Below are 19,038 nucleotides of genomic sequence, written 5' to 3'. Positions count from 1 at the left end.
AAGTTACAACCTGAAACTGTTGAACTGAAATTTTTGTATTTTGAATTATCAAATCTTTTCCTCAAGTTAGAGGTTTTTGAACGAAATATTTGAGGTTTGAAAACCGTCAGAAAGTAAGTCTCTAACTTGACAACAACATTACCACCTGTTCTGTGAACTTGACTTTTGTTTCGCGGCAAATGTCTAACTCACCTTTCATTGGCTGAGACCTGTCCAATCAGAGTTCAGCAAACATTGGTGCTTGTTTCAGCACCGCGCTGAGCGACCCTCGCAATAGAGCAGACATTTTGTTTTGTCCTTCTTAAATGAGGGAACCAAACTTATACCATAAACAAATGGATGTACGTTGGACGTTATAAGACATGTTATTTAACGAGTGAAGAGCTTGGACAGCGTCCAGTTAAACCAGAAGCGGGTAAGTTAACGGTGGCTCTTACTGCTCGGAGTTGTATGCCACACTTGTTGATACTGTGAAAGCTTCAAATCATACATTTGTCAACTGGCGATGGTCATTCACAAAAACAACCAACCGGAGGATTAAGTGGCCATGTGAAATTGCGACTCACTTTACGTGTTATGTGATCTATATCCTGTTAAATCACCCACGATATCCGGAATTAGATAGAGGCAAGATCGAGGAACCAAGCGCCAGCTTTAGTTGCGTTACCCTTTGTATATACCAAGCTAAAACTGACTATATTTAGCCTTGAATATTTACCTGAATGAAAGTTGGTGAAAGGAACGCATGATTTTTGTTCGGTGACTAGCAGTGGGTCAGAAAAACTTATCGATCCTTTTTTCTCTGCAAAAGATTGCGCCTGAATTAACTTTTATAAAGGTTAATCTGAGTAAAGTTTGTTAAGGCACAAATGCAGTTATAAGCTTAAAACGATCACATGAAGTGAAGCGTACATTTGTGCAATTCGATCGGGCTCAGTGACCCTTTGTTATTGTAATGACTCTCGCTTTCTTTGTTCGAACTTTATTCAGCTCAACCAAGTCTTCGCACAGCTTCCTGCTGGACATCAAACACTCAAACAGACGCTCGAACTTCTGATCGAAGCTTCGGGGAGGCTTCGAACGCTTCGAAAACGGCCGATTCTTGGAACTGGAGGATGCCCAGTGTCCCGCTTCCAAGCCCAAGCTATTCAACGGGGTAAATTATACAGCATAATCTTTATAATTTTTTATTTTACGGTACGCTGCGGCAAACCCGCTTTGGATCGACGCATTTTCTTGCTTCCGTCGTGATCATCGATGCATGCAAGCGTAATAGACATAGCCTGATTTCAGACGGGGTGCTTTGCAGTTTTGCAACTCGTTCACTTTGCGTGTTTGCCGCTTATTGAGTTTGTATAATAGGATCGAAACGACACGGCGCAAAAAGTTAATCGATCGTTTACCAATCTTTCCTTCTCACTTCAGGCGTCATACTCCGTATTACACCCATCCAGATGTGAGAATCTATGAGCTCAATCGTCGCTTACAGCACCGGATAGAGGTAAGGCGATGTCAAGGGTTGCTAGCATTTGTTACTGTACCGTGAAAGGCAAAAGCAGATATTTTTTTCACCGCGAGGGTCGTCACGAACTTAGGAAACGATCGTTGGTACTGTCTGTGGGGTCATATGGACAGATTTCACTCGAGTTTAATTTTACAGGCTGAAACTGCCGAAGATTTACACTCGAAAGGGAACTGGCTTGCTAACAAAGGCCTACGATAGCTCTCCATTATTTATTGTAGTATTCAAGTGATGGCAAAATACAATATGTTTTGCTCTTTGTACCCAGTAAAGAGATAAAGTAATATTGATCGTGAGGTTTTTGATTTGTGAAATAAAAGGAAAGGAAGGAGGTTGCAGAGGAGTTGTATCATAGCTTTCCTAACCTTTACAGTCCGTTAAAATGAATTTTATTAGGCATACAGTCAGATAACGATATTTCCATTCCAAAATGAATTTATTAATGATCTTCAAAACATTATTAATGCCTACTTAGTATACTTAACAATTGCTGAAATATTCTGTCGGTAGTTTAGCCCATTGTTATCATGTCACTTGTCAAACTGCTGTTACTGATCCTTTTAGAGAAATATGAGAAGCTCTTCCTGTTTAAGTTTTCTTCCCTGCTTCATTGATAATGCAACCAAGCCCATTATTTACAGCCAAAAGACATATCAAAGAGAAGTTTCACCACAAGACAGTCTAAATGAATATATAAAGTATCATCTGTAATAGCTAAGCTTCTGAACATGTTTAATACTAGGAAATTTTTACACCAACCTTTCACTTAACTATACAATTCAATTTATTAGAGTGAAACTTAATCCACCTTGTTTTGAAAACACAAGTGTAAGGAGTGATCCATATATATTTGGGTCAGGTAAACCGAAAAGTTACCACAAAAATTTATATCACAGATTGAAGAATTCCATTGACAGAATATATCATTTCCTATTACTTAAAGTGGTAACATCTTGTACTCCATGAAAACTTGCAAGGAGAGGCATTTATGAAAAAAGATTTATAATGTTTGAAAAGAAATGTATCAAGAACAGTGTGGAGAATATTCATAACGATGTTAGGGTGTTAAAGGTTAATGTCTGCTAATCTCTTTTTATTTCAGGATGCTGATAATGTTTGGTGGGATGCATTTGCATCAGAATTTTTTGATGATGACGCTACCCTGACATTAAGCTTTTGCTTGGAAGATGGGCCAAAAAGATATTGTATGTCTCACTTAGAGCCTCTTTAAATCCTTAATGACCACACCTTTATTCATATTTTTTAGTCATTTTTGTTAACTTTTTGTTAACTTTTTTACCCCTTTACTTGGATATAACTAGATTTGCAAGACTTGAATTTCAGAATCTGGTAGAAAATGCTGGGAAAATATGTCACAGTCTGTAACTTCCTAAATATTGATGAGAATAATGTCATAGAGAAGCTGTTGTCCTTTTTCTGATTGGTCTATTTATCCGTTAAAGTAAATTATTGTTAAATAGGAGAAACAAAACTTTGGGTGAATAGAGAGAACTGTAGGGCTGTGTTAGCCTCTTTTCACCAGCATAAGCATGTTTGGGATTTTCTTGGAGGCCACATTTGGCATCATGTTTTTTTTAATAAACACATATTTAGCAAAATTTGAATTAAAAAAAGACTCCTTGTGTGGTTCTCTGGAATGTCCAAACCCTGTGGAGAGATTTAGGAATTTAAGAAACTTAAAATTTATGGAACTTAGGATGAAATTTCTTAAGGCATTTGGAACAATATACAATTTTATATGTGAGTGTGATAGAAATATTTACAGGGACAGTGCATTGCTCTTTGGTCTCACACTTTTAACATTTTTTTCCCTTTTTTTTTTTAATTCTTTTAGCTATTGGACGGAACTTGATTCCAAGATATTTCCGAAGTATATTTGAAGGGGGAGTCAAAGAACTGTATTATCATGTGGTGCAGCCAAAAGAGTCCTACCACAACAACACTAGTACAATAACATTAGACTGTGAAAATACAACGATGATTACACATCATAAAATGCCAGTCTTCACCAAGGTTTGTATCACAGGTGGTCTGCTCCTTGTTGGGTGGTCATAAGTTTTGATTAGGTAAACATAAACACTTCATAACCTTGTCCAAATTGAGGATTAAAAATCGAAAATTTGTCACATGGAGAAGCTTTCCTTGTAGTAAGATAAGACATGGTCCAACAGATACACAATTAAATTTTCAATTCAATAGTGACGACAATTCTTAATTTTAGTGACCTTTGTGCGACAGGGTACAGCATCTTACATGTTAACCCTTCAACTTCAAAGATCTGGTTGTTAATTGTCCTCTCTAGTTGTTACACATTTCCTTGTAAATTGGTTATGAGAATTGGGTGTTAGATCAAGGTTACAACTTTAACTGGATTGGTTTGAGTATTCTCATTATCTCTTTGCCGACCAAAGTATGGATGTTGCAGGGAGGAGTTGCGTGTCTATCTCTGCTGGGTTAAGATTCAGTTCACATTTGTTTGGCTGCAGTGACTTCAGGGAAAATGAAACTTTTAAACCAAATTTTACAGTTTTAGTGTAAACACAGAAGTGACCAACCAAATTAGCAGAAACGCTTCTCAGCCATCTTATATTCCTTCCATCCTAAGCACTTATTGACATGATTAAATTTAGTTTGAAATCATTGTTCTTTCCCTGTGAGGTGATTAGTCAAATTGATTCATGAGACCCTATTAACAGTAGTGACACAATAATTTTCAGCCATAGCTGTACTTATCTATATTTTGCATTGGTTGAAAGATTGTGATATACAATATGTATTTGCCCTCCAGTAGACAAACAGGATGGTCCCAGTGACTCTTAGAGGGGAGGTTGAATAGTCCATATCCCCTTTCCCTATCAGACTTCTGATGGAATATTGATATTTTTGATTAGATTTGTCTAATGACTAATTGCAGGGGGGGGGGGGGTTGGATGGAGATTGTTTGAGAAGTAAACCTCCCTCCCTTGATCCACCCCTGATCCTCCTGATATATTAGACTGGAATTTTGATCTATTTATGTTTAGTAATGAAAGACCTTTTTTGACAAACGCCTCATACATGTATGTTCTTGTCATGTCGCAGGTTTGTACGGAAGGCCGTTTGTTACTGGAGTTCACAATGGATGAACTGATGAGGATAAGAAACTGGCATTTTGCCATTCGGCATTACACCGAAATGATCCCACGGAATGTCATTGTTGGGGCTCAAGATCCAAACTTTTTGGATCAGTTGTCCAAGAATATTACAAGACAAGGAATGACAAATGTCACCCTGAATTATCTAAGGGTGAGAATGGGGAAATTTATTTTGGAGAAGTTCAGGTCAAGTCATAAGGGAATGTCATTTCTGAACTCAGGTCATTGTGGTCTCTTTATGGGTTCCCTCACAGCACACCCAGAAACAATCACTGAATGCTGAAATGTGAATTTTAACATGACCTTTTTATTTTTTTTAATAACTGGTTCTTCTTCTCAAAATACTGTGGTCCTGGTATTTAAAATAATGTACAACTCTTTCTTCATAAAACTTTTTTCCAACCTTTTTTGTTTAAATTTTTTTGTGATGAGAGCTTTGCTCAGGCAGCAAACCGATGTATGAGTGATGCAACACACCCATGGCTATATAAATGTGATTAAGGAATAATCCCTAAAATCTGCTATACAAACCAGTTGGTGCTGATAATTTGTTGCCTGTGTAATGTTATCCTTCTGGCTTTCCCATTATAATTCTTTCTAAAAACAAACCTGTTGAATTTCTTACAGCTTTGCGTCATTCTGGAACCAATGCAAGAGCTCATGTCTCGTCACAAAACCTACAACATGAACCCCAGAGGTGAGCTACTGCAAGTCTCATGATTTGAACCTGTATTTAGTTCTAAGCTGTAAAGAGACTTTTTCCCATCATTTTTTACAGATCTTAATGAAGGATTGAAGAATTATGTAAAGATCTTCATAGTAAAATAGGAGTTTGCAAAGCTCATCTGAAGTGGCTCAAGAGATATTGATTAGGCATCCAATAAGATTTCAAGTATTCTTAAAGGAACAGATCATTGCCAATCCGAAAAGACATCATTTGTTTCTGTTGTTTGCCAAGACTTTTCATATAATGTTACTTATTTATCTTTGATTATCTATGCAACATGCATAATATGAAATAAAACTTCAAATGTTCAAACTTTAGACAAAAATGATTTTTTGTGTCTGCAGATTGTTTGAAATCCACTCTTTTCCAGAGATGGCAAAGAATGTGTGCCCCTCCAGGTATTGAGCAAATTATATTATTCTGCTTTTTTGGTTTTTTCAGAATTTGAACTGATTTCTTTTTAGAATTTGGCATAGCATTTTATTTCAAATTTTTGGTAACTTTGCTCCATGGTTTCTAATTTAATTTAGAATTTATTTAAATAAATTGTGATTGCCCAGGTTTAGTTAGTTCTGAAGAGGACTACTGTTGGTAACAGAGACTGAATGTATGACACACTGAGCAGAATTCATAATAAGAGGCTAAATTTAAGTCTGATGATGATTTTGCTGGGGGTTGTCAAAATGATGATCATTGAAACAGTCTTCTACAGGACTTCCCTTAACTGTATGATCAAACATCATGAGAGACAGTTTTCTTTTTCAGTTTCCAACACTTTCCTGTAAAAAATGGATTGTCAAAGTAAGCTGGCAACCAGCACATTTTGCTGTCTACCTTGAAAAAGGTGCCAGCTATTCCAAATGTCTGTGGCTAAATATACAGCATGGAAGCATGACATTTATAACCCTTAGCGTGGCATACTTTTTGACAACCCTGAAAAAATTATAGTATGACTTATGAAGGAAAAAAAACAAAGTAAACTAGAATTTTAATACTAAAGGATAATTCAAAAATGAAAAGTTTGAGAAATAAAAAGTATACCTTTAAGTGTCCAAAGTGTCTCTTAGATAAGAGGGTATGCAGAACAAGCAAGGGATTAACCCTTTAACTCCCAAGATCTAATTTTGAATTCTTCCTTCTAGCTTCAACTCATTCCCTTGTAAATTAGTAACGGGAATTTGGGGATAGATCAAGATAACAACTTCTACCCGTCTAAGTTTGAATATTCTCATTACCTGTTTGCTCAATAATGTATGGATATTATAGGGAGAAGTTACATTTTAATCACTTCTGGGAGTTAAAGGGTTAAAGGAAATAATTTGCAAAAATAATGATTACCATTTTGCACAAGCTGAGCTAACTGATTGATCCTGACATACATATCTTTGCAAATCTTACCACAGATTATAACCAAGGCAATGAAATGATGTGGCAGCCGAATACCCCAACTACACCAGGTAAGGTCTTGTTTTGCCTAATTTGGTTTCACTCTGTAGGTTTTGCTAACTTAGTATTATTTTCCTTTGATTTTATTGATTTCCTTTTTAGTTTTAAACATAACATGTTTGTATTGGTTGCTTGTGTTTAGCAGAATTCCTTTCATCATTCGATAAGGTTATCCTTGTAAGGTTTTTGTAAACTCACTATCAGGGATACTCAGAAAATTTTGCACAATTTCCAAAGTAACTAATTTTTTGGCATTTGGCCAAAGTGGTGGTTGAGAATATTGATCTTTTTTTTAATTTTCTTTTTTGGCCAGTTTACTTTTAAATTTACATTGAAGAGTCCAAAGCCCTGATAGTCAGAACCCATATGCCCAAGATCAGTTTCTTTTGAGCCATGACAAAAATGTACCCAATGGCCATTGGTGATGTAAAGTTTGTGCATGTTCATTAATTGCTCAAGCAGTTGATGAGATTCAGACAAGAATGCTCATAAGACCTGTCATTCAGGGCCTTTATTGCGGCAGTGTAAAGTCATGTAAATAAGTACTCAGCTGAGAAGCCAGTACTTTCAGCCTCTAAACATGGCCACCCTGGTTGAAAGACTGTTTCATGGCAGCTAGGACTGTATTTTAACAAGGAGCCATTTTTTTTAACCTATCCAATGCATGTAAGTCAAAAATGGCTGCTGGATGATGATCCTAAATTAGAAGACCACACATCTTATATATACCTGTTTTACCCCAAAGGATCCCCTTTTCCTAAACTTCTTGAGAGAACCTTGACTGGGCAGCCTGCTTCCAAAAAAGGTTAGCCTCAGTTCCAATCTTAAACAGTGTTTGATCATAGGTAGACTGGCTTGGTCAACATAGGGTAGCCAACGTTTTTTCCACAGAAAACCAGCTTGATACTTGACTACGATCGTCTTAAGGCCTTTTGTCTGGGGAATTTTGCAGTTTAATTCTGTTTTAAAAATGAATCAGTCTTAAGGAGTCAAATCTTGTGGTCAAACACTGTTTGAAATCTTAGAGAGAGCATGAAGTACTTAAAACAGGGATCCAAACTGCAGCTGCACTGTGTATTTTTAGTAGACATTGCAGACAACATTCAAGTGTCTTCTGTTTTTCAGAAACCCAACTGCACAATTGTAAAGCAGATTTGGGCTCTTCTGTGCTCTGGTTGATGTTTTTAAAGCATCTTATCCTAGTGTTACCAATTTCCCAGAATTGACCTTTTCAATTACTACAAGGCTGTTGCAAAAAAAGTCTGCTATATTTTGCAACAGTGCAATCATTGTTTCGCTGAAAACGTTTCGCTGTTGAAGAATTTTCCGTACTAAGCAGGCGTTTAAGTTAGAAATATTGTAAATAATTTAGTTTTTCCAACTTTGTTGCAAAAACAAAATAAAAATCCCCTAATCCGCAACACATATTTCCAGAGAATTGCTATCAACATTCAAGTCTACCAATTTTTCTGAGGTCTCTTCACCATGTCTTAATAGGAAATATTTTTTACAAGTTAGTCGCGAGCGTTGGACCCAAAAAAATTGAAGTCTAAGTACTTGGTGAGGGTTTTCACCGTGGACTTTTCCATTTCCAATTCAGAGATTTTAGTAGAGATATCCTTTATCCTGTAAAATTTATTTCCACGGAGTTAGGCCTCGCACTACGTCCTAAAAAGAGGAAGACATGAGGATATAACCCCAGCCACTCCCCACTTTATGGTCGGATGTTGTATCATTAAGCCACAGAGAATTCTGTGGTGCGTCAGGTCATTTGAAATGGGACGCGCGTCTTTCATACTGCCAGAGTCGGCAGTGTCAAAAGCGTCCCGAGCGAAGATAGAGTAAAAATTTTGAGCTTAGACCCTCATCGAATAAAGAATGCTGGCAGACATTTTTCCTGAGCTTAAGTAAAACAAAAACCTGAGAATTCAATAAATTCTATTTTTGCTAGTGGATTAAGTGATAATGGTAACTATAGGGTGACGGTGAAGATGGGAGACATCTTACCCGCAAGCAAGCTAGTAAGGCAGCAGTTTAAATTGTTATCTTCATTAACTCACTCTAAACCGAGGGTTCCCTTTGTGAGTTTGGTTTCATTCTTACTTCTCTCCTGCAATTCCTGAAATTAATGAATTAAGTTTCTTGTTTCCCACCAGCAGAAACGCCTCGTGCTACGAGGACAAGGCGGAAACGGAAACCTACAAATACAAACTCATCGACCCCTAATACTGGGATGAACAGCACTTCCAGCAAAAAGAAGTCACCAAGTGCGTCCGGGTTTACTCTGGCGACCCAGGATGTAATGGTTGTCGGCGAACCTTCTCTGATGGGCGGCGAATTCGGAGACGAAGATGAGCGGCTCATTACAAGGTGAAATGTTGTTCTGTCATTGATAAAAAGAGGTTAAGCCGTGCTCACACGAGTTAGTTTCTCGTAATAAGTGGTGCAGATGTCAAGGGAACTTTTGTTTTATTCATTAGCGAAGAAAACGTGTCAGTAGTATTTGATAAAGAAAATTTGCTAAACCCGAAGTTAAGTTATGGGTGTAGTGTACTTCAGAACCCAGTAAGTTTTACCTGCGCTATCGAAAGTATTATAAATTTCAAAAAAACTGATCGCGTTTTAAGGTTTCAAGAATTGACTTCAAGTGTGCTTAAAATTCGATTATGGAGGCCGCCATTTTGATTCTTGCTCAGCAACCTAGCCACTCGCCTTCGACGTAAAGAACACTCTTTTCCCAGGACACGACTTCTTGTTCAAAAGCCCACGTCGATGTCTACTAAGGATAAAATGTTGCGTTTTCGTTTTACTGTCGAGCAACATTAAAGGAAAAGTTGAAAAGGAAACCAGCTAGTGTTAATGCGGCTGTTGAGGAAAACGTAGAAGTTCCAATGAGACCTTGCACTACTGCCAAAAAAAACTAGCAGGCTTCGACGAGATTCGAATTAATGTGTGGGAGCCAGGTACTTAAATCTAGTCGAAGCCTTGATTTTTGAAGGCTTCATGTTAATAGTAGTTTGTTCCCTCATTTAACCCTTTATAATGTTATTTGAAATGCTGCCGTTGGTAATAAGCACAGATAGTTCATGTAGATTATTCTTAACCCTTTGCACTCTAACATCAGTATGTATATTCTCCATACTGCTCTCTATAAATTCTTAAGGTCCTGACAAGGAGAATTTGTTTAACAGTCAAGAGCTTTTTTAGTTGGTGATCATTTCCTATATTCTTGTGACTCTTATGGGTGATTCAGGGTGATATTGTGAGGAGAATTTAGATGTTAGTCGCTTTCAGGGGACAGAAGATTAAAATGTGGGGTGTGAATATCCAGTAACGGTTCTTCTTCACTTCAGATTGGGTTGTGATGATGGTGAGAGCAGTTTCCTTGACATTAGGCCCTCGGTGAGTGTTTATCCTCCCTCTCGCATTAATTTACCTCTGACAAATAGATAATGAGCTGATGATCCAAAGACTTAACACCTCGCAGAATTTGTCCAATTACGATAAATGTAAATAGGGGATCATTTGGTGAATGCGTTTTAACTGTTTCCTCCCGTTGATTTACGTACTGTAAGGTCGATATTCACGAGCCGTTTTATTTTAAAATTGTGTTATTTTGTCAGAGGGAAATTGAAGAGGGAGGGTGAACCGAACGACAACTCTGACCTTGCACTGTATTTGAAGCGATAGAAGACTTTTTCTTTGTGTGCAAAACTTCGTCTGTCACGAAGGGAGCTGGAAGAATGCGAGATAGTTATGCTTATCCGCGTTTCGGGCTTTCCTTACTTTCGAGAGTTCTTCCAACTTTGCGATGGTTACATAACCACAGAGAAGAGTTATTTTGCTTTCAAACGATATTTCTCAAAATATATGTGATAATCGAGAACGTCACATCCGCGTTTACATACCCTAGTCTAAACACGTGTATCGACCAATCAGAAAGCCCGTGGTATCTCTGTTATTGTTTGATAAAAATTGCAGATTAAAAATCGAAGTAACACTCGAAAATTATGATCTTAGATTTCGCTTAAGTGAAATATTATGACAAACATTTGTCGAGATCCAACGGCGTTGTTTAATAGATTCACATGAGACAAGTTTTCTAAATGTTGAGATGAGCATTGCACAAAGCGGTTTCATCAACAATTTACCCCTAAGTGTTGTGGGAGAGGCCGGGAGAGGGATGTAAGACGCAAATTGAAAATTTTTTATCAAGATACTGGAGATCAAGTGTTGGAATATTTCCCTTCTCGCGAATGAAAGGGAAAAGTTTTTTTTTTTCTTTCGTAAGTTCATCTAAGTCATTCCTAAATATACACGAGTACTATTTAGAGCATCCGTTTTGACCAATCGTATCAGTGATATCTTTGATTTCCACTTTCAGACTGGAGAACACTCAGTATGATGCCAGCAATGGTGTCGGCGACGACGGAGACTTTGGTAATAGCCCTATGAGTGGAAGTCCGAGCCTTTGGAGTGCGGACAGAAAACCTACTCAAGACGATAGTGCCGGAGACTGACAGGGAAGCACTGGCCGCTGTTATATTCCCCCCCAACCTCAAACCCCCCCCCCCCCCTTCATTGAGGATGGACATCACTATTTACCCCCAGTCTGCAGATGCCCGTTTTAATATTACGCTTTGTTGACCCTACTCGGTCTGAGGACATAACAGGACAGTTGTACTTGAAGGCCACATCAGACCTCTGGTCACAAGTTTGTAAACATACACTCTGTAAAAAGAGGTTAAATGTAGAGATTTTATGAGGGATGTTTAAAGATATTTATGCTCTTTCTGGTGAAGTTCTCGCTACAGAATGATATAATTATGACTAGCCATCGCCCTCTTGTATTCACTGTTTATTAGTCAAGTTTACCGACATAAAGTATTTTGCATCTTTTTCTTTTCATGAAAATAAAAAAAAAGGTCTTTGTTCTCATGGTATTTAAGTGACAATGTTCACGAAGCAGCTACGTATCAGACAACGATTTGTTTGGAGCGGGGTGATATTTCTGACTTTGTCAGATTTGTCAAACTGCTTCCGCAGGCGTTGGGCTTAAGTGTCCTAACTCGAAAAATCAGTAAAGTAATCTCGATGACCAGTCAAAATAAAGGAGTGTTGGCGCCGAAAAACGCAAGTCGTTTTTTTATCTTGACTTAGCATCTGATTGATTAGGAGGGTGGCTCGAGATTTCTGAACAAAGACAGAAAGAAGAAAAGGAAAAAAATAGAAACATCTTCACATAATAAATTTCTTAATCTAAGAATATCATTTAAGGCAAAAAAGAAAGTCACTCATCTCAAATTTTGAAATTTCCAAAAGGTTCGCGAGAAGAGTCTACCAGATGAGACTTGCATCAATAGATAAACCAATAGATAAATAGCTCAAGAAGAATATTAGTAGACTAAAAAATGGAAAAAACAAGTGCCAACCTCCCTAGGAAGAAGTCTCCCTGCTTTGGAAAGAACAGATTTACTAAATGATAAGTACTCTTCTGTTGATTAAACGCTGCAACAGTTTGAGTCGATCACAACACTCCATTAATAAGATTTTGCTTAAAAAACAAAGCCTTTTCTAGTTTGCGGACTTTAGTTTGTACATCCGCTGGCCTCATTTCTATGCGGTCTGCCAAAACACCCAACAGCTCTTTGTACGAACTATGAAAATAAGTGTCCTGATCAGCATGGTCTGCTGAGTAACAAATGTACTTCAAATCATTACCCTCAACTGAACCACTCCCATGTACAAATTCCACGTTGATTCCACGCGAACGCATTTTGTCGAAACAACTTCCAGTGCCACTTTCAGAGTCGTCCACATGTCTGCACGTGGCGGGAAAACTTGTAACCTGGGGCGTGTCCGTACTATTGAAATCCTCGTCCCGTTGTCTTGTCATTAAGCTCTTGAACAGTTGTGCATACCTGCTCTGGCTCTCCTCGTTCGTGATTCGGTTCGCACGCAAATTTTTCTGTTGACTTCCGGTGTAAACGCGGTCGGCTGGCTCCCACGAACCACAAATGTCCGATTTACAGAACGCGCTGTATGACGTAGGGTCACCAACAAGTTTAAACTGTTCATCTGTCCAAGGAATACCATTATGAAATTTCTTAGCTTCGCAATGCTTCCAGCTTTTCAGCCAATCAGTGAACAGGGGAATTGTGTGACAAGTTCCTTCATTTAAGCTTGATTCCATGGATGTGGCTTTTTCTTCCTGGTCCCTACGAGTCAGGATTTACAAAGTATATTGACCCTTTACACCCCAATATCAGTCAGTCAATATCAATATCTTCTCCATACTGTTCTTTATACATTTCCTAAGGTACTGACCGGGCGAGTTTATTTAACAATCAATTTTGTGATCATTTCTTTAATTCTTGCGACCCTAACGTTTGATTCACCAGTGATTTGTTGAGGGAAATTAGATGTTAGTCACTCTTATAGGTCAAAGGATCAGATAAGGCCTGAAATAATCACACTCCACACAGCAAGCAAACGTCTGCGCATGTAAAAAATTTGTAATAGTACAGGCTGTCAGAATCAAATTGTAAGTGATAAACAACTGCACAAGTCGGTATGCCATGGTGTTTAAAAAGCGTGTTACTTTTTTGTTTGTTTTTATGAAGCATAACAAAAATGGTAATTCAACAGGATACTCGACATCAATTAAGCGTTGTGCTACTAAAGTCTCGAGTTTTCCTTTTCCCAACTGTTGTTTCATTTCACATATTTTTTATTAACGCAGCAACTGTAGTCTCATTTTACGTAGCAGCTGTGACCAAATTAACCACATGGATTTCAATTTGCCGATTGCCAGCTACAGTCGTCAAACCAAAAATTAGAATTACTAATTTGATCCTCAATAAGTTAACTCTATGCATGCATACCTTGAAGCTTCAATCTTTGTTTTTTGTTTTTCTATGTTCGTTTTTAGTTATTTTGTTTACAAATTATTTAGTTTTACTTGTGCTTACTTTTCTGTTTTGTCGTCAATTCCGTAGCAGAGTTTCAAGGCAACAACAATGAAAGCCATAGCACCAGCTTCAAGATTTGGAATGGAGGTCTGGAGAGCTGGGTGGATTTTGGTTTTAACTTTCACCTTTTCTGCTAGTTTGCGCACTACACCATGAAGAAAACCTGTTATAAAACACACTGACAAAATAAGACAACTGCTCGGTAGTTTCAGCCCACGGCATTATAATCTATTCTGCGTCTAATGATAGACCCCATCTTAGCCTCTTTTGGGCAACTGTGTTAACTTTTTAACCGCAAATCTTCCCATTTTTAATCCCTCCTTACCAGAATTTTTCTAACCCCAAAAATCCCGAAAATTTGCGACCCCGATCTAGTAACTGATGAAAACGCAATCCCATAATAGTCAATCCAATTGTGAAAATAAGACAACTGCTAGGAATTTTTTGGCCGGCGGCATGCGTATTTAATTTTATTTGCTTTTCAGGGAAGTTCAGGGTGAGTGACGCTCGCCTATCACGCTTACTGCGCGCACGTCTTGCGCATCTGCTCGGGAAGGGGAGGGCCATATATAAAAAGAATATGCTTGTGAAGCAGGCTAGGTATCTTAAGTCAGTGTGCTTAACCGAAATAATAGCTTTACCTTAACGGTACTATCTTTCCATTGAGAGATTGCTGTCGCCATTGCCGATACAGAGAGCTCAGTTTTCTACTGGTTACAAATCAAATGGGAACAAAGAGAATTTACCTATAGACATTTCACAAGTTGGCTCACGTTGTCCACTGTTTCCAGATCGAATTGGAATTTGGAAATGTTGATTTTGTGGGGGACAACGACGAGAAGCCACAAAAAACTCAACCCATGTGACGCTAGGGGCCCACTTCTCGAACGTTTTGGTAACTTATCGGGCCCGAAGCCATACTTCAAAATCAAAATTTTGGAAATAGAGAAGCGGGTTATAGCACTCTAACTGGTCCACTTTGTTTTTTAAGCTGATAGTCTTATTGTATAATTCTTAAAACTTTTGAAACATCCATCTTGAATGATCTTAACTCAAAATTTATACAATAGAGAAGCAGTTACTAATACCCTAACCAGTCGATTTTGTTTCTTTGGCTGGTAATTATTTTATATCGTTTTCAAAACCCCAGGTGGGAGGCGAGAGCTCTCCGCTCCCCCACGTGCTGTTCTTAGAATGAACAAGGAATTTTTCAAATTACCTTCGGCTGAGCCTCTTGCGTTGATTATGAAATATCATAGAGTCTGGTTGCAGTGAAATTTATCCTAAAGCTGTTTCTCACCTGGGAGATGCAGATCTGTGATAAAACGTGCAGTGTAGGTGGATAATTTAGGTTCTGGAAAACACGGAAGTTGTAATAGTTTTGCAATCCTTGACGCATGTCGAAGAATGGACGATACTGGGGGAACTCTGGTAGAAAAATTTTGAATAACTAGTGAGAGGAAGATTTATGCCATAAGAAAAGCCAATACAATTTGAACGAAAGACCCAACCACCTGAAAAATTTTGCCTGCCTTGTTTTCATTCTTTCATCAGACAAGTAACTTTTCATTCGTTTTAGTGTTCACATCTCAGTTTAACAACTTACAAAAACTAAAATATCAAAATGAAGAAAGTGAAGAAACTGATCTTGGAAGTTCACTTACATGACTGGACATAAACAGCTAAAATCACCAGAACCAAACTTCATGTGCCCAGGGATGTGTCTTGTTGCCTGGAAGTATGGAAACTGTCCTTGTTTGGCCCATCTGGTAAATAACACATGTACACTTAAAGTCCTTCTTCATTTGAGTTGGTTGGTTTGAAATATTTTTAAGTTATGGTAATTTGCAATTTTTTTTTTTCAAAAAATAAAAAAAAAATTTCCAAATCTTACAGCGATCACAAGAACACGAGTACCAAAAATGACACCCTACACTTACGTTTACGTTTAAGTTTTATGTTTAAGTTCATGTCTAAGTTTACAATACATGAACCTACCTAGTTTAAAAGCAATGCAAATTAAACTTCTAGAGGCATTCAAGTCTCCTGTTAAATACATGAGTAGTAGTCCCTCCTTTTTGGTGAAATCTGTGCAACAAGTTAAAAAAACAAAAATTAAAAAATCAGCAAACACAAAATTGATATTAACACTCTGGGAGTGAGGCACACTGTGCAAACATCAATTTTGTTTTTGCAAATTTTTTTAACTCTTGCAACCAATTTGGCCAAAAAGGAAGGATTACTCATAGTCTTTGTTGTGAGAATGAAGTTGGATTAAAATCATTTGTGATCAGCAAACACTCAAAAACAAGAGAGAACATCACCCTTAACACCTACCTCACCAAGTCGCTGATAAAAACTGGTTCATCTATCCACAGCAAGCCAAGATAACAAAATGCTAAGGTGGACTGAAGGGTAACATGCCCGCACAGCACTCCTCTTTTTTTTGTTTGATGGCAAGTCATGGAACCAATAAATTCATCTTCACTACTGTCTGAGACATCATCAACATTCATCTCTTTATTGTGGCAGAGAGAAGTCCAGTCATCACCTGGATTCAAATCATCAGCATCATCGTCATGTTTTGGCAATGCTTCTGAAGGATCATCACCTGGAGTGTAAGGAAAAAGTATGAAAAAGTAAAATACTGGTGAGGTACTAGATGTTAATTTCAAATGTATCATCTAAGTCATCCATTGACAGTAGATGAACATGGGGGGCAGGGTGGGGGGGCTGACAGGTTAGCAGAATCAAGAACTGCTTTTGGGTCTGCTGGTAACCATGGCAACCCTGTGAGTAACATTCATGAACTGTTAAGTCAATAGAAGATCTACAAATTTTTGCAAATGAGTACACTGAGTTCTCAATGGCTTCTGGTGAAATCTTCAATGTGACACTGACTACTGGGCTATCCAATTTCTTGGTCATGGATTAAATGGGAGGAATTCTCATATCTTCAATGCAGCTGAATCTAGAATACAACACAATAAAAAAGTCTGTTACTACCTTCATAAAACTCCTCATCACTAAAGTGTGAACACAGTTCTAATTCATCATCATCATCTGATTCACATGAAGGATCCAACTTTCTCTTGCGTCCACTCTTATTTCTTTGATTTCTGTTTAAGAGATTAGCATCTCGCTGGTAAAAAATTGAACCTTTGGTTGGTACAGTTCCCTGAGGAGATCCAGTGAAGGCAATTTCAGTGACCTGCAAATACTTGTACCACAGCTTGAAGACAACATCCTAGTAGAGGAAGAAGACTTTGAATGAGAGATTAAAGTTACATGGGATTGGATGGGTTTTGCTGCAAAATATCCCTGTGATCACTTAATACACAACAGAATGATGTGAAATAGAAACAGTGTGCCATTTGCAAGATTTCTGAGCCTCTGTTTGAGATGAGGGTGTGTGCCAAGCCTTTAAAGAGAAAATAACTCTATTGAATTTATCTTTAGTGAAAATGAAACTCATGTTTTCAAGGCTTGTTTTTGGCCTTCTTTTCAGGCTTCCAGACTTTAAAGTAGCCCATTATTACTTGGTTGTTGGCATTTTTTTAATGCTTGAGGCTAAATAATTGAATATGTACTTCAAAACATGAGTCATCATCCAAATCTTATCCATGGTGTTAAATTTGATTGGCCCTGATGGCTTGTTTTGATTTTAAAAATACTTTAATTTTCTGACACTAAAAAAAATAGCCTAGTAAGAAATTTGGGTATTCTTGCATATGACCATCAGAAAGCTTTAAATATAGGAGAAAAAAAAAAAAAAACAGAAAGGCAATAGAACTGTGAAAGAAATGGTTAATGGTTACATCAGTGGGAAGAAATAGGTTTCAGTTCAATTTGAACCATCAATAAAATGCCCATCAAAAAATCAGTTTGAAGCTTTCACAATTTTTCAATAATCAACTGAAGATACTATGTAATTCCTTAGTTTTTTCCTTCCTCCTATTAGGCCATTAATGAATGAGATACCTTCAATGCATCATTGACTCCAAGTTTTATGAGATATTCCACTTGAACTCTTATGATGTACTGATACGCTTCATACATGAACCAAGGTTTCCCTTTATCTGCAACTGTTGAATATATGGGAAAGTAAAAAAGCCAGCAATTATAACTAGTACAATAATCATCTGCAAAGTTAACATCTCAAGAAAATCAATGAAAAAGAATCTCTTTTCCTGGAGGAAAATGTAGAATAACAACTCTTTATTGTAACCGACACAGCTCAGGGCCCAAGTGCTACTCCTCATAGAAATCATAATTAACAACAAAAAGATCAATAGTTAACCCAAAGAATTATCAAACACTGAAAGAGTGGAAAAAATAACCTTATAATTAAACAAGTAATGCACATTTAATTTATAATAAATATTTTTTTAAGTTAACAATATTATTAGGAGGAGAAATTGACTCACAAAACTGTTTCTGTCTTCCACCTTTGCCCTTCCTTGATACCTGCAATCGGCTATCAACTCCAGCTTCATAAGGATTTGCTGCCTCTTCATCTCTCATATCCTAATTAAAGATGAAATGCAAAAAAAATCAAAATGAAGAAGAATTACTACTGCACATTATAACTGTTCAAAATACCTTGTCAAGCCAATCAGGTTATTCTCTTAGTCATGGGTGAATTTTCCATAACAGCGAACTTAATTATCAACTCTCACCTCTGAGGATTGAAAACTCCCTACCCATGCCCCTGCTGGCCAATTGATTACGCCATTAGAAAAAATTACATCCTTGCCACCATGAAAACCAACATAATTAATTCATAAATTTCAGGCATCTTTCGCCCGAATTCGAGGATATGTTATTTTAGGTCATGGCTAACCATAAACCAGTACGTCACTTGTGTTCGTATACAGCGGTGGTTAATTTAGACAGGAAAAGGGACAATTCCATTCTAACTGAAGAAGCCGGGAGCTTTTTGGTTTTGTCGTGGAGTTTGCTGTGAGGTATTTGTTAATGCCGTGACAATTGTGGGCCTCAGTGAAACACAGTTCTTGTATCGATCGTGAAAGACATTTTAACACAAAGGAAAAGCTTGAAGTGGTTACCTGAGACTGAGTTCCACAGCTTTGGCAGTAATACAGTCCATCAATACAGTCAAAGACTTCTCCATCGCACAAAACACACGACGGCATTTTTTCAGATTTGCCTCCATTTCACTCTTGTCATGTATGGCCCAACGTATCGTCTCCTCAA

At 37.6% G+C, this 19,038-nt stretch overlaps 2 protein-coding genes across 9 annotated transcripts; one reads left to right on the top strand and one right to left on the bottom strand.

Annotated features, from left to right (window-relative positions):
• The first annotated feature begins 220 nt into the window (after positions 1-220).
• Positions 221-11,982, top strand: LOC113685589 (LIM domain-binding protein 2). 8 transcript variants are annotated; one of them, XM_089196029.1, is made up of 13 exons: positions 234-415; positions 991-1,156; positions 1,426-1,501; positions 2,625-2,727; positions 3,378-3,556; positions 4,625-4,828; positions 5,305-5,374; positions 5,749-5,802; positions 6,808-6,861; positions 7,596-7,655; positions 9,010-9,220; positions 10,204-10,252; positions 11,235-11,793. In XM_089196029.1, the coding sequence occupies exons 1-13, from the start codon at positions 340-342 to the stop codon at positions 11,253-11,255; spliced, it is 1,323 nt and encodes a 440-aa protein (XP_089052155.1). In that variant the 5' UTR covers positions 234-339; the 3' UTR covers positions 11,256-11,793. The 8 variants fall into 8 exon arrangements, with proteins under 8 accessions (XP_027058925.2, XP_089052155.1, XP_027058926.2 ...); XM_027203125.2 differs by having other exon boundaries at positions 9,007-9,220; XM_027203124.2 differs by lacking the exon at positions 10,204-10,252 and having other exon boundaries at positions 221-415; positions 11,235-11,982.
• On the bottom strand, positions 11,694-19,037 carry LOC113685590 (TATA box-binding protein-associated factor RNA polymerase I subunit B). The gene is made up of 9 exons (XM_027203126.2): positions 18,891-19,037; positions 18,249-18,348; positions 17,803-17,906; positions 16,828-17,068; positions 16,159-16,432; positions 15,486-15,587; positions 15,122-15,249; positions 13,822-13,984; positions 11,694-13,068 (listed from the first exon to the last, which is right to left on the bottom strand). The coding sequence occupies exons 1-9, from the start codon at positions 18,975-18,977 to the stop codon at positions 12,378-12,380; spliced, it is 1,890 nt and encodes a 629-aa protein (XP_027058927.2). The 5' UTR covers positions 18,978-19,037; the 3' UTR covers positions 11,694-12,377.
• Position 19,038: the final 1 nt, after the last annotated feature.

Source organism: Pocillopora damicornis, chromosome 2, assembly GCF_964200805.1.
Source record: "Pocillopora damicornis chromosome 2, jaPocDami1.2, whole genome shotgun sequence".
NCBI lineage: Eukaryota > Metazoa > Cnidaria > Anthozoa > Scleractinia > Pocilloporidae > Pocillopora > Pocillopora damicornis.
Note: the sequence above shows the minus strand (reverse complement) of the source record. Positions and strands in the feature narration are given on the sequence as shown.